The sequence below is a fragment of the Elephas maximus genome, chromosome 10 (genome assembly GCF_024166365.1).
Source record: "Elephas maximus indicus isolate mEleMax1 chromosome 10, mEleMax1 primary haplotype, whole genome shotgun sequence".
Taxonomy (NCBI): domain Eukaryota; kingdom Metazoa; phylum Chordata; class Mammalia; order Proboscidea; family Elephantidae; genus Elephas; species Elephas maximus.
The window spans coordinates 29,464,518-29,479,085 of NC_064828.1; the positions used below are offsets into that span (position 1 = coordinate 29,464,518).

General features: G+C 36.9%; 2 protein-coding genes across 2 annotated transcripts in view; both read left to right on the forward strand.

The window, feature by feature from the left end:
- Window positions 1-14,568, forward strand: part of LOC126084514 (olfactory receptor 4M1) — a 56,656-nt gene that overhangs the window by 13,012 nt on the left and 29,076 nt on the right. The window lies entirely within an intron of this gene.
- On the forward strand, window positions 12,599-13,537 carry LOC126084518 (olfactory receptor 4S2-like). Its single transcript, XM_049899133.1, has one exon. The coding sequence runs from the start codon at window positions 12,599-12,601 to the stop codon at window positions 13,535-13,537; it is 939 nt and encodes a 312-aa protein (XP_049755090.1).

Below are 14,568 nucleotides of genomic sequence, written 5' to 3' on the forward strand. Positions count from 1 at the left end.
CTGCCGGCCTTTTGGTTAGCAGCCAAGCTCCTGACCACTGTGCCACTAGGATTCCATTTTTATGTTAGCTCACTTTATTTCCAAATCAGCTGTTATGGAGAGGAGTTTTTTGATTAGCCAGCTGAAAATCAACCTTCAACAACAACAAAAAAATCTAAAACTCCACTGTTAGTAGGATTTACTGGGTAATTCGCAATATCCTCGATCATGTAAGAGCTTTCCTTATGTTGGAACAAGGATTGAATTTTCATTTTGGTGAGAGACTTAATGACTTTATCTTTAAGAAATTATGTCTGTCTGTGCACAGAAGGACTCCTCATGAGCCAGGAAGAAGGCTGCCATTGGGTGATTTCCACATAGGATGGTTTAGGGTGGGAATGGCATCCCTACTACAGATCAACCACTCCTTTCTTCACTTTACTCTCCTCGACATTTCCACAGGGCTCCTCTGACTACAAAGAATACCCAGAAGAGCAGACAGGCGGAAACTGCCAATCAGAGAGTGATGTGTGTCAGCCAGGCACATGAAGCTCCAGGCTTTCTTTTAGCATCAGCTGGCTGCAGCATCCTTCATTTCTGATGCTCCTCCTTTGTAGCAAAGTTTAGGGTCTCGGAAAACCCTTTTAACTGTTGAGTTGATTCTGACTCACAGAAACCCTGTAGGATAGAGTAGAACTGCTCTGGAGGGTTTCCAAGGACCAGCTGGTGAATTCAAACTAACATTTTGGTTAGCAGTAACCACAGGGCAACCAGGACTCCAACAGCTGGAAATGGTAGCACTATATTCAGAAAATGAAGAATTTTGTGTATTTCCTTTTGCATTTTCAATCTTCTAATCCATGTTTAACCAATTACCTGTATTAAATTTTCTTTATTAATATAATTGGTAAAGTTTCCGTTTTCCTAACTGTACATGACTGATATTATCCGGGTACCTGGGGCTCCAGAGTTCCCTTCTCAGATGCCTGATCCTGCTTCCAGGGCCTTCCTGAGTCTTTTCTTTGGGTCCGTCCTCCTGAGGGGGGACAACACCCCTGGCGTGTGCACCCCAAGCCGGAGGGGCGGCCGAGGGGCGCTGTGTGTAAAGCCCGTGGCCGGAGCCTGGACGTGTGCTTGCAGCACCACGTTCGTGCAGAGAGCGCGGTGGAGCTCGGAATGAGAAGCAGCGCCGCTGGGAGCCGGGGGCTGGAGCTCTGCTCTCTCTCCACCGTTATATCCTGGCATAGAACATCCAGGAGGCTGAGGATAGTAAATGTGCAACTGGCCTTTCAGTTGTTAGGAGTGTATAAGAATTTCTTTTTTTTTAATTTTGTCAGCTTGATTTATAATTTTAAGTCTTTAGACATATGGTTCATGGGCTCCATTTTTACATTGGGTCCCACAGGTATTTGAGATGGGTCTGCCCCCCGTTTCCAGAACCTGCGACCCTTTGGGGTATTGAAATAACTGAAAGGAGACAAAGCAATTCTGATTCATGAAATCATGGCAGAATTTTTTGACTTCATATTTCCAGGATACATCAGGAGAATTAAAGTTATGCACATTTATAGCCTAATTCCAAAGTATACATTGTCCAATGGACCAATACGTTTATGTAAATTAAGGAATTTTGCTTTCCCCTCCCTCTACCTCACTGCCAAATTTTTCCTTCTAAAAGCCCTAGAAACTACGAGGTGTTGTTAGAAATCAGCATGTCATCCCAACATTTACCCCTAACTTAGAGAAAAAAATTCTGGAAGATGTTCCTCTAATTATCCTAGTGATTTTAGTATCTTGTAACATTCATTAATTTTTCACTCATTAATTCATTATCAAGTAATTATGCATTAATTAGTTCAAAAACTATTTGAACTAATTAATGTGGTAGACATCTTTCTATTTGTATCATCCACCAACTATTGATATATCATCTAAATATTCAATTATAGAGTCCCTCAACATCAACTAAAGGAAAGTGAAAAGTATTCTAGGGCAATATGTGACCCTAAACAATTGGAGATGGTGGAGTAGAGAGGTCAAAAGTGTAGACTCTGGAGTTGGACAGCCTCATCATGGCCCAGCTCCACCACTTACTAGAGAACAAGGGACTAACTCTCTCAATTGTCTCTTGTCTTACAACGAGAACAATAATAGTATCTACCTCACAGAGTTCTCAAGAAAACTAAGCAAAGTGATACCTGTAAAGCTGTAATAAGAGTATCTATAGATGGTCAGAACTCAATAAATAGTGACTGCAAATTTTGCTATTATTACTAATGGTTCTGTCATTACTGTGAGAAACAAATTAAAAGGAAATGTAGGTTGAAAGAAGATTATACAATTATTTGATCCTGGAGAATCACAAGAAAGAAAGATGAACTAATGATTTTGCCACATGATAGCAAAAACTTTAATAACCCCCTCTTCATATTGATATCAACGGCACTGGGTTTCATATTGATATCAGCCTTGACAGAAGAGATTTCATGTTAGGTGATATACATGTCTTTAGATATTACATAAAAAACCATTTTAAGTTTTGTTTTTTTTTTTTAAATGTTCTGTCTAACATTGCTTTCAAGGCTTTTATAGCATCATTTCCTAATTAAAATAATTTAAAAAATTTAGAATACTTTTAGATTTACAGAAAAGTTGCATAGGTAATACAGAGAGTTCCTGTCTCTCTCATACTCAATTTCCCCTATTGTTAACATTTTACATTACTATGGTGCATTTGTCACAGCTAATGAATCAATATTGATTTATTATTATTAATTAAACTGCATATTTTCCCAGATTTTATTGTTTTTCTTTCATGGGTAGATTATCCAAGGTTATCCATTTTTTATTTGTCGTACCAATGACTTTATTTATTGATTTATTGTCCATAAGCTCTTTCTTTTCCCTAGAATCTTTTTTTTAATTATTCTGTAAATAAATGTTTAAACAAATCTGATGAGTTTATGTTATTTAAGGGAAATATGAAACCTATGATATAAATACAGTACAATTCTAGTTTCTATCTCTTAAGTAACTCTTTGACTTCCTGTTCTTACCAATCTCCTCTTCTTGTTTCTTCAAGGCTGTAGTTTCTCATCTGTAAGTTCTATCCTGTTCCAGACTCTGATACAATATATTATCACGGGAGTCTGTACTGGTAGGGGTATGCATGAGGATAAGAATATCTAAGATAATACCCAGGGGTCTCCATAGTATTAGCTTTGCTATAGTACCACTCTAAACCTCAGGCCCAGTTTTAGTGGCTAAGCTTGTTCTGAGAAAATACTAAGTGTTTATTCTAGTTCCCACGTCTTGCCCCAGGCCTGTTCCACTGTAGAAATCTCTGAACTATTTGCAGTTCCATTTGCCTCTATGCTGCTGAACATGTTTCTTCCTCTGCTAAATTACTGACACAGTTTTCACTTTCAATACTCATATTGAAAGTCTCATCTTCTTGGAAGCCACCTTTGACCCTGCTGTAGTAGAGTTTCATTAACTGACTCTCATATAGATTCTCACAGCAGGCTGTGCATATCTGTAGCTAGCACAGAACTTTACCATATTTATTACTATTTTCTTCTTACTTGTTGGGCTGCGCATTAGTCAGTGGTTTTTGTAGCGACAGTGTCCAGCACAGTATCTCACACAAATAAATGCTCAATAAATGCTGTTTTGAAGGAAGGAAGGCAGGAAGGGTAAGAATAAAGGAAGGAGACATAGGAAGGAACAACAGGGAAAAAATGAAGAAACAAAAGAAGAAAGGAACTTAGGAAGGAAGAAAAGAACGAGAGAAATTTAGAGAAAGGGAAAAAGAGATTTAGAGAGAGAGAGAAGAAGAAGAAAGAAAAGTGTTCTGCATAGACCTTCATTTCAAAAGGAATTTTTTGTGTGGAGAGACCAACCCACTGAAAATAGGACAGTCCGAATTAGTCATTTCCTTGTTTAAACAGCCACTTTATTTGTAACCTAGAGCTTCATAGAGCAATAAAACCTTAACAATAATGACAATAAAAAGCACTTTTATGCTGTAACATAATAATCCTTTTTGCCCCAGAAAATCACTCTAAGGTGAGTGCTGCATTTTTTCCTGTTATTACGGTTGCGCCAAAGTTCAGCACACACAGAACTTTAAGCTTGGCCCAAGAGTTTACACTGCAATTTAGTGATAAATTTTATACTAGATTTCACAGAGGTAATCGCCAACTCTGGTCAAGCCCTTTTGATCTAAATCCCTTAGAAACGTATTCATATAATAATGGGACTGAGGCAGTATATTCACAGTGCCACTAAATTAAACATTTTGTTTGTCCAAATGAGCTGCAGTAATTACTAAAAGAAAGTAAAATATTTTAATAGTTTCATAAGCAAACAAACTATTTTATTGCTGGGTTAGTGGTTCAATGTCATAATACCCAGTATCATCCTCCCCTTTCCCTTGCCCTGACTTTGAATAAATTTGGAAATTGTGACAATACATGAATATTTATTAACTCGTTACTTACCAAATAGTCTTCATATAGTTTTATAAATAATCTCTTAATGAGGATTACACTTGTCCTTTCTCTGTCTGATAACGCTCTAGCTGCTACCCAATCGCTGCACAGCATTTCCCTCAGGGTTCCAGTGATGTATAAAGATTACCGAGGATTTCTGCTTCTTGGCAGCCACAGACCCAGAGGCTCTTGCAGACCAAGGTCAGCAACTATGGCATGGCTCTAAACACATAACAACATATCTTGCAGGAGAGGGAGGGAGAGAGAGAGCGAGAACAAATTCCGGACTGTTTCTTTAGCCTGTAGAAGAGAAATATTACACACGCATAAGAGAACAATCACTATACAGAAGACCTCAGTCTCATAGAGTTGAGATCACATTTCTATCCCAGGAAGCTTTATTGATCCAAGATTTCATGTTGTCCAAATCCATGTTGTGGGACTACATTCAAGAAGAGTGAGTTTCCTATCTGGACTGGCACTTCAGCTATCAGTGAAAAAGGCAAGGACAATTTTCATTGATTCAAATCATATTTAGGCATAAGGAGGAATCTTTAAATTCTTCACCCACTTTACAACATTTCTTTCAGTAATTCAATTAAGTTATTTAGAGAGCAGTTTGCAATATTTTGAAGCATGTATCAGTGCTATTTCAACTGGAATTTGTCCTAACTAATGGTGAAACTAACAGTGAGGCCTAGATAATTCAGATTGTGCTCTGAACCTCATTTGTTTCACCAGTGGTTAAATGAGTGAAATAACATCAAGTGATCACTAATATTCTTTTTATCTATGTATAGGATTTTTGCATAAGAAATGGTTCAATCTAAAGGGAATTTGAAAGGTCATTTAAAGGTATTACTCTAAAATGAGTGGTTTTATGTAAGAAATTGAGTTCCAGTAATCTTTTTATATTCCCAGAACAGTGCCTAACAAAGATCCTTCTCAATAAATATTGATTGAATGAAAGGGTAAATAACTATTAGTGCTCTGGGAATTATAGAGGATCAAATAGATCATAACTTAAAAGTCTCTACCTTGCGTTCTGTGAAGGCCTCTTAAGTCATTTGTAGATTTTCTCAAAGTTTTACTTATCTCTAACCCCCACAGTTAGTAAATTGCTTATTTAGTTATGGACAATTAGAGGAACAGAAAAAATTGAGACTATAAACCTTTCTATGGGTAAAATTTTAAAGAATTGGTAGTTAATAAAATGATGACAATTGACCAGGTATATTAAAACATGAAATGTGTCACAATGTCTCTATGAGGGATATTGAAGTCAAGAACACTGTCTTGCAAAGACCTTGCCATAGGAAGGAGCTTGCTATTAAGAAAGAGATCCTGAATGTTTGATCTCGTTCCTTTTCAAATCACTCACAGGAAAAACTAAGACTAAAGCTCCCTCTTGGAGGATTTCAGAAGCTGCATTCTTTTCTATTTGTTCTATCTGAAGTAATTTAAGTGGACTTATGGGGTTAAATAAAGGACCAGCGGTGTTTCTTTAACAGTACAGATCCCATTATAACTAGTATATACTCCTTGGCATCATCCTAGAGAGACCAAATTTTACTGAAGAACCTGGACAAACCGGGGAGAATAATCAATAAGTTCCATAGACTTTCTGATCTACAGAGTTCAGATGTCTGATGCTAATACTCCTGAAATTCCACCACAAAACAATCTTGACTTAGGTTTGTAGATTGCTTGATGCTTTTACATCTATATCTAATTTGATCCTTACCATGGCAACATTGTTAACTTACTTAGAGGGAAGGACTCTTAAGGTTCATAGAAGTTAGGAAACTTGTTACTGTCACACAGCTTGTAAGAGGCAGAACTAGGAGTCAAGTCCAGTTCTTCTATCATTAAGTCCTGTCCTCTTTCTCCCAATGAAGATGGTAGAGAGATATCATGAGTCCTAGACTACTGTTAATTTTCTGTGCTCCCGAGATATATCCCAGATAAAGACAAGTTGTCACTGTTCAGGAGGGATACAGCAACTCTAAGCATCTTTGAGTATCCTTGCTTGAACTCTAAGGAAAACCATGTGGTGATGTGGGCTATACTTTCTTACTGCTCCAGTCAAAAGAATATATTTGGAAGGGTGTCAGCAGTAGATGTACTTTCTAGGATTTCAACAAGCATGGAAATATATATAAATGGGAATTAGAAGATGTCCATGTTCAGGATATTAGTATCCAAAGATTATGCCTCTCCAGGCTTCCAATCAATCTCTAGTTGCTAAGATGGGTAACACGCTTAAAGCATGTCATATACATAAGTGCTTTATATGTAGCACATACTCAATCCTTACAGTACCCTATGAGATAGGTACTATTCTTATCACATTAACAGTTGAGAACACTGAGGCATAGGGAAGTGAAATAACTTGCCTAAAATCATACTGTTAGTGGTAGAGCTGAGGCTTGAATCTTGGCTAGCTGGGTTCCAGCCTTCTTCTTTGTAAAAACTATTCTCTACCACCTCCCATTCTACTTGCTCTTCTCACGTGGGAGTGATCTTTCTTCATGGTCCCCCAAATTATTCAAGATAAATTCCTCTCTCCAGCTTAACACTCAAGGATCTTTATGATTTGGGATCTGCCATCTTTCCAGCCTCATCTTCCAACATTTATTTAGATTCTGTCCTGTATCATGTCAAACTTATAGGCATTTTCCACAGAGGATGCCATTACACCATTATATCTGCATATATGCTATTCGCTTGGCCTGGAATGTCCTTCCTGCCCTCTTCACTCTTCTGTCTCCACACTCCACAATTTTTTTTTTCATTATTAGGTTAACTCTGACTCATCTTTCAAAATTCTACTCAGTGGTGATATTCTTTGGAAAGGCATCCTTGCCTTCATCACAGAGAACTATGATCATTAGTCTACATGCAGATCTCCTCCAGGTGAAATAATGTCTGGATTCATGATCAAAATGGGATCATTTGTTAATGCATTACCATTATAAATTTAATTTTAGCAAAGTTGAGCACAAACTATGTACGTTATGATGATCTTGCCAGTTGCAACCGTAGTCTTTATCTCTAAATACTGATATGCTTAAAAGAATAAACCAGACTCTTTATAATCAGCAGAAAAGGAGTTTTTTTCAGACTTTCAGGTGAGTAAGATGATATGGTGACTTTGATGCCATCAGCCCTAGCAGCATGCATATTGTTCTTGTATGCCGTTGAGTCAATTCTGACTCATAGCGACTCTATATGGCAAAGTATAACTGCTCCACAGGGTTTCCTAGGCTGAAATTTTTATGGGAGCAAATCCCCAAGTCTTTTCTCCTGAAAAGCTTCTGGTGGGTTGAATTGCCGACCTTTAGGTTAGCAGCCTAGAAGTTAACTATTGTGCCACCAGGGCTCCTTGCAGCAGGCATAATTATTAAGAAAACAAACTTTGAAGCCCCATTGTCTGGTTCAAATACCAGCTCTGCCACTCACTAGCTCTGTGACATTGGACAAGTTACCTCCTCTCTCCGTGCTTCAGTTTTATCATCTCTGAAGTGGGGATGATAATGATGATGGTGATAGTCTAACTCATAAGATTTTTGTGTAGAAATAAATAAATATATGTAAAATGCTTAGAATGACATTTAGCATATGGTGAGTACAGTATAAGTTTTTTTTTGTTTTTAATCCACTCATGTTTTCAGCCCTTATGATTTTTCCAAATGATTCTGACTGAACAGAATTTGGCTGATATAGTGTCATTAATCATTCAAAATTTCTCGGGCATGGAGAATATCCTGTAGACAAAGGATTATACAGCATAAGAGAACAATGGCCTTTTAAAATACAGGGTTTTTTTTAAATGAAAATTTTATTTATTCATTTATTTAGCTTTAAGGGGATGTGTATAGCATGGGTTCTGAAATCAGACTAACACCATCCAAATGCCAGCTAACCCCTTCACTTACTGTGTTATATTGGACAATTTAATTAATCTCTTCAAACTTTGATGCTCTACTCTGTGAAATAAGGATGATAAAAAGTACGATCTTGCTGTAAGAATAGAATTAACATATGCAAAAAACTTAGTACACAATCCAGCACATAGTAAAGTGTTTAGTAAACATTAACTACTATTAATAATATTTCAACCATGGAAATGGCAAGATATGATCATCTATTGTCTCAGTAATAAAATTATACATAGATGTTAATAGTTTTTATTGGTTACACTATATAACTTTTATATGATAGCTGAATAGATGAAATTACACATTCTACCCTGGTGGCATAGTGGTTAAGAGCTACGTCTGCTAACCAAAAAGTCAGCATTTCCAATCCACCAGGTGCTCCTTGGAAACTCTACGGGGCAGTTCCACTCTGTCTTATAGGGTCACTATGAGTCAGAATCAGCTCAACGGCAATGGGTTACTTACTAGAGAGATCTCCCTTCACAGATTCAATGATAAAGTAAAGCATTTCACAGATACAGAAAATATCACATGGATGATCTCATTTTAATTCTGCAACAATTTTGTGAGCTATATAATTTTATCATTCATCTTTTATAGATGAGAAAACCAAGATTCAGAGAAAGTAAATGGATTTACCCAGTTATTCAGTTGGCTCTCAAACTTAAATCATTCAGCTTCTGAGCAATACTCTGTCTACCATGCCATGCAAAAAAGATGAGTTAGTTTCAATAATTTCACACAATTTGGCACTGAAAAATAAATATTTTTTCCACAAAATGAATGTTAAATTAACAAAGCAGAGTTGAAAATAACTTCAGTGTTGAGAAATGTTGGAATTTAAGTCAGCAGAGCCCTGATACATAGAAATCTACAACTTTTTCATAAGAAGGTCTGCTATTTAAAAAAAAAAAAAGTTGAATGAACTAGGCAGACAAGTAGGAAAACTTTGAATCTGATTTCTGTGTGAAAGTGGGGCTCTGGTATTAGCCGCACAAGGAAAAAGAGGCTATGATAGCCATAGAGATTTTTACTTCTGTTTGTCATCCCGCTAATTGAATGTGGCATTTTTATATCTCTCATTACAACACAGATTTTCTGATATATTAATTTCAATTCACCTGGGTCTGAGGGCAAGGAAATGTAAAGACACTGAAGCCTGGAAAAAACAAACATGATGTTATTTTATTATAGTATTGTATTATAAATAAATTAAAAAAAAAAAGCCATTGCCATCGATTCCGACTCATTAAAAAAAAAAAAAAATTTTTTTTTTATGAGTCGGAATCGATGGCAATGGCTTTTTTTTTAAATTTATTTATAATACAATACTATATGTGACCTTATATTACAGAGTAGAACTGCCCCATAGGGTTTCCAAGGAGCGGCTGCTGGATTCCAACCACCAACCTTTTAATTAGCAGTTGAACTCTTAATTAGGGGAGGCTTGTAAAATTTTCGTGAAATATTTTATCTGAAAAAGACTCAAAGCCAAGCACTTTTTGTTCACTTGTTGTGGTAGATATCATGCAGTAAAAACAGAACCAGAACCAAAACAAATCAAACTTCTCAATTTCTGTATGCCAATACAACTTTTCTTCCCCTATTATACTTCAAGATTCTTAGGGATCACTACTCTGGGGGATAACTTCTGACCATGTCTCATGAACCTTAGAAGATTTAGTAAGAACAGGAAACTCAGAAAAAATTAGCTGCTCATTAACCTGAATCCAGAAGACACAGTTCGGTTTACTGTTCAGCAAACTGGAGTTATTAATAAGTTATAATTATATTAAACCATGCTATTTGAAATGTAGTCACAGTGAAAACAATTCTGGTGGTAGGTTTAAGCTGTTGTTTTTGTTTGACCTTTTTAGTTCCTGTTGATTCTTTGTTCTTGTATGCATTTTGAACCTTTCTTTTTCACACCGAAGAAATATTAGCAATTTGTTCTAAGTTTTCTTTTTTATTAATTGAAACTTATTATCTAAAATGTGACTTGCTCACAAAAAAGACCAGACTTACTGGTCTGACAGAGACTGGAGAAATCCCGAGAGTGTGGCCCCTGGACACCCTCTGAGGTTCACCCTTCAGCTAAAGATTAGGCAGACCCATAACACAAAATGAGACTAAATGGGTACACTAGCCCAGGGGCAATGATGAGAAGGCAGGAGGGGACAGAAAAGTTGATAATGGGATAATGGGGAATCCAAGGTCTAGAAGGGGAGAGTGTTGGCATGTTGTGGGGTTGGTAACCAATGTCACAAAACAGGGTGTGTATTAGTTGTTTAACGAGAAACTAATTTGGTCTGTAAACCTCCATCTAAAGTACAATTAAAAAAAGAGCTCACATTTCCCTTCCAGGGCTCCACAAGTTACTCTAGCGTGCAGATTACATAAAAATATACTCTCAGTTCCTTGAAGTAGTTTAACAGAACTTAGGATTTATGGAAATTACACATCCTGATGCAATTTTTAAATAATCTGATTAAAAAAAAAAATCTGATTAGACCAGTTAAATTCTGAAAAGGAAGAAGCTATTTAATTTTTCTTTGAGGCTGTTATCTGTAACGAGAGACTTGGTTGCTGAATTGATAAAGCGGGAACTTTTTTTTAAAAGGAAAAGGTTATAAGAAGTAAAATTAATCATTTACTAAATTAAAAAAATTGCAACATATTATTTTTCTAGATAATGCGTTAAAATAATTTCTAAGTTGTAAATGTGTTATGTTTTAAAAATGTATTTACAAGACTGCTGTTTAAAACTCAGAATGCATTTTCCTTTGGAAACAATGCCATTAATGGTGATTATTTTATATTATATTCACAGACTATAGTATGAAAGCTAAAATCACATAAATTACTAATAAAAAACCAAGCCAAACCTGTTTGCCGTAGAGTTGATTCCAACTCATAGCAACCGTGTAAGACAAGGTGGAATTGTCCCATACGGTTTCCAAGGAGCACCTGGTAGATTCAAACTGCCAATCTTCTGGTTAGGAGCTGTTGCTCTTAACCACTATGCCACCAGGGTTTCTGAAATTACTAATAATACCACTTAATTTACTTTATGACCATTTATGACATTATTTTTATGGGAAATTTTATTGCAGATTTTTACCTAGGGTTACAAGGACAAAGAGTTACTCAGCTTTTTCAAGGCAAATAGATTGCACATAATGGAGAGAGGTAAAATATTTCAGAATATTATCTCATATTCAGTCTCATCGTGCATAAGGTCACCATCATTTTAGGCTGACCCGACAGCAGCTATCAACAGCAACATATTATCCTTGATAAATTTTTAAACTTTTCAAATCTTTAGAGCAATGTAGAAAGAGGTCCTTCTCTGTATAGGTTGATCACTCCTGTATTTTCTATTGATAAGCAGGTGGAATTTCCATATGAAGATCAATGCTTAGGACTCAGACTCCCCCCTCTATTGTTGGTTTATAAGCATGGATTGTTGTTAAGCAGAGGCCAATGTGTAAGTTGGTCTCAGTCACTGTATATGACTTTATTTTTAATTGATAAAGTTCCTTTTAACCTTGACATGTACCAAAACTTTCTAATTTAGAAACAAAACATTGAGTCTTCCTCACTTGATTAAGGAGAGCCTAGTTCTTCTAACGTTGATCTGTATCTATTAAAATAATATGGCTCACTAGAAATTTTAGATCTTAGATTCTGATTTCTTGCTTTTATCTTCAATCTCACACATTAATTTATCCATTTAAATTTAAGTTTTTGCTCCAAAAAGAATTTCTAATGCGAGAGAAAAAGAAAGGGGAAAGAGAGAAAGAGAGGAAAAGAGAAAGAGAGGGAGAGGGAAAGGAGAAAGAGGAGGGGGGGGAGGAAGAGGAAGAGGAATGATTAGGGAAAAACATTGAATCCAGTAGAAAGAAATTCAGATTCTCTAGATTCTTGTTTGGATAAAAGGAACTATAGGTCTAAGTGGAACAGAAAATCAAATGTGAGTCAATAATTTGGTAAGAACACTAATAATCAGAAAAACATCTATTAGCTATGTTCAAGAAACATGAAAAATTTCCTCTTCTATATTTAGCATCACTTAAATATTTTCATAAGATTGTTCCTGTTAAGCTTTACCACGTCTATAATGGTTTAAACATGTTTACTTTGGCAGAGAACCAGAGCCGTTTCACCAGTCCTGTCTGAATCCCCATGGAAGTAGTTAACAATGTCACCGAATTTATATTCCTGGGACTGTCCCAAGATCCTGGAATGCAACTCATATTCTTTGCCCTATTCCTCCTCTTCTACTTCATGATCATGGCAGGAAACCTACTCATCTTGCTTACTGTCTTTTCTGACCCCCGGCTCCACACACCGATGTATTTCTTCCTCAGTAACCTGTCCTTTGTGGACATTGCCTACTCCTCAGCCACAGCACCCAAGATGATTGCAGACTTCATTTCTGAGAAAAAGATAATTTCCTACTGGGGCTGTGTAACTCAGATGTTTACCTTTCACTTTTTTGGTTGTGCTGAGATTTTTGTTTTGACTGTTATGGCTTTTGACCGCTACGCCGCCATCTGCAAACCTCTCCATTATACTACCATCATGAGTGCCAATGTTTGTTCTGTGCTAGCATCACTGTCCTGGTTGGGGGCCCTGGGCCATTCCTTTGTTCAGACCTTCCTGACCTTTCAGCTGCCCTTCTGTAATGCTCAAGTCATTGATCACTACTTTTGTGATGTCCACCCAGTCCTAAAACTTGCCTGTGCTGATACAACCCTGGTAAACATGTTGGTGATTGCCAATAGTGGTCTCATCTCCCTGGGGTGTTTCCTCATTCTTTTGGCCTCCTACACAGTCATTTTATTTAGTCTTCAGAAGCGGCCTGCAGAGAGCCAGCGCAAGGCTCTCTCTACCTGTGGATCTCATCTGACTGTAGTGACTTTCTTCTTTGTCCCTTGTATCTTTATTTATCTCCGTCCATCCACTACCTTCCCACTGGATAAGGCTGTGTCTGTGTTCTATACTACCATCACCCCCATGCTAAATCCACTTATCTATACTCTGAGAAATGGGGATGTAAAGAATGCCATGAAGTGGCTATGGAATTGGAAGATCTCCTTAAAGGAAAAACAGAAGGGATAGTTTATCAGAATTGCAAATTCATAGAATTAGCAGATACTTTCAAAGACCACCATAGATTAAAATGTTGGAATAGTTTCTAAAACTCAACTATCCCATATTTTTCATTTAGAAGGATATAATTTGATACCAATTCATTTTCTTGCATTTAGGTGAGCTAAACTCTTTTGTGGAAACCATGGCAGTGTAGTGGTTAAGTGCTACAGCTGCTAGCCAAAGGGTCGGCAGTTCGAATCTGCCAGGCGCTCCTTGGAAACTCTATGGGGCAGTTCTGCTCTGGCCTACAGGGTCGCTATGAGTTGGAATCGACTTGAGAACACTGGGTTGGTTGTTATTGTTGTAAACTCTTGTTGCTGTTAGTCGCCATTGGGGCTAAACCTAAACCTTTCCATACTGGCAAGGTTTATCCTCTGATTAGAGGGGGAAGAGTAAACACTGCTACTCAATCTCGTATTTAACTGCTTTAGATCCCCTCTATTCAAATAAAATTTCTGACTGTTACAATTCAATAATTTTGAATGGGATTAGAAAGATATCACTGAGGAATCAGATTTTTCCTCCTAGAAAAAGAAAGTCTAACTTGCTAGAGACTGCCTTCTTGTTCCTTCTGTCCTCTTTCTTTCATTTTTTCCCTTTTCATCCCTCCCTCTCCTGTTCTTCCTCCACTCTCTCATTCCTTCCATCTACCCATCCTTTTGTCCTTCTTTCCTTCCTTCTTTCATTTTTTTTTCTAGTTTTTTCACACAAATATCACATGGTCTAGTAAGAGAAACAGATTCATAAGCAATTATAATGCAAGGTAATAGATGCAAATATAGAAATCTACACTGCATACAATAAAGGGGATTAGTATAAACTGACTAAAAGGTGGTTTCTGTATAGGAAAAAAGAAGACATACTTTGGTAGGGAGCAGTTTTTTTTTTAAAGACCCCTCTTGGAAAATTAGAATACTTTCTGCCACCCTAGTACTATTGTAGTATTTCTACTGATACAAATCTTACTTCTCATTTTTGCCATACACAGACTGGATTAA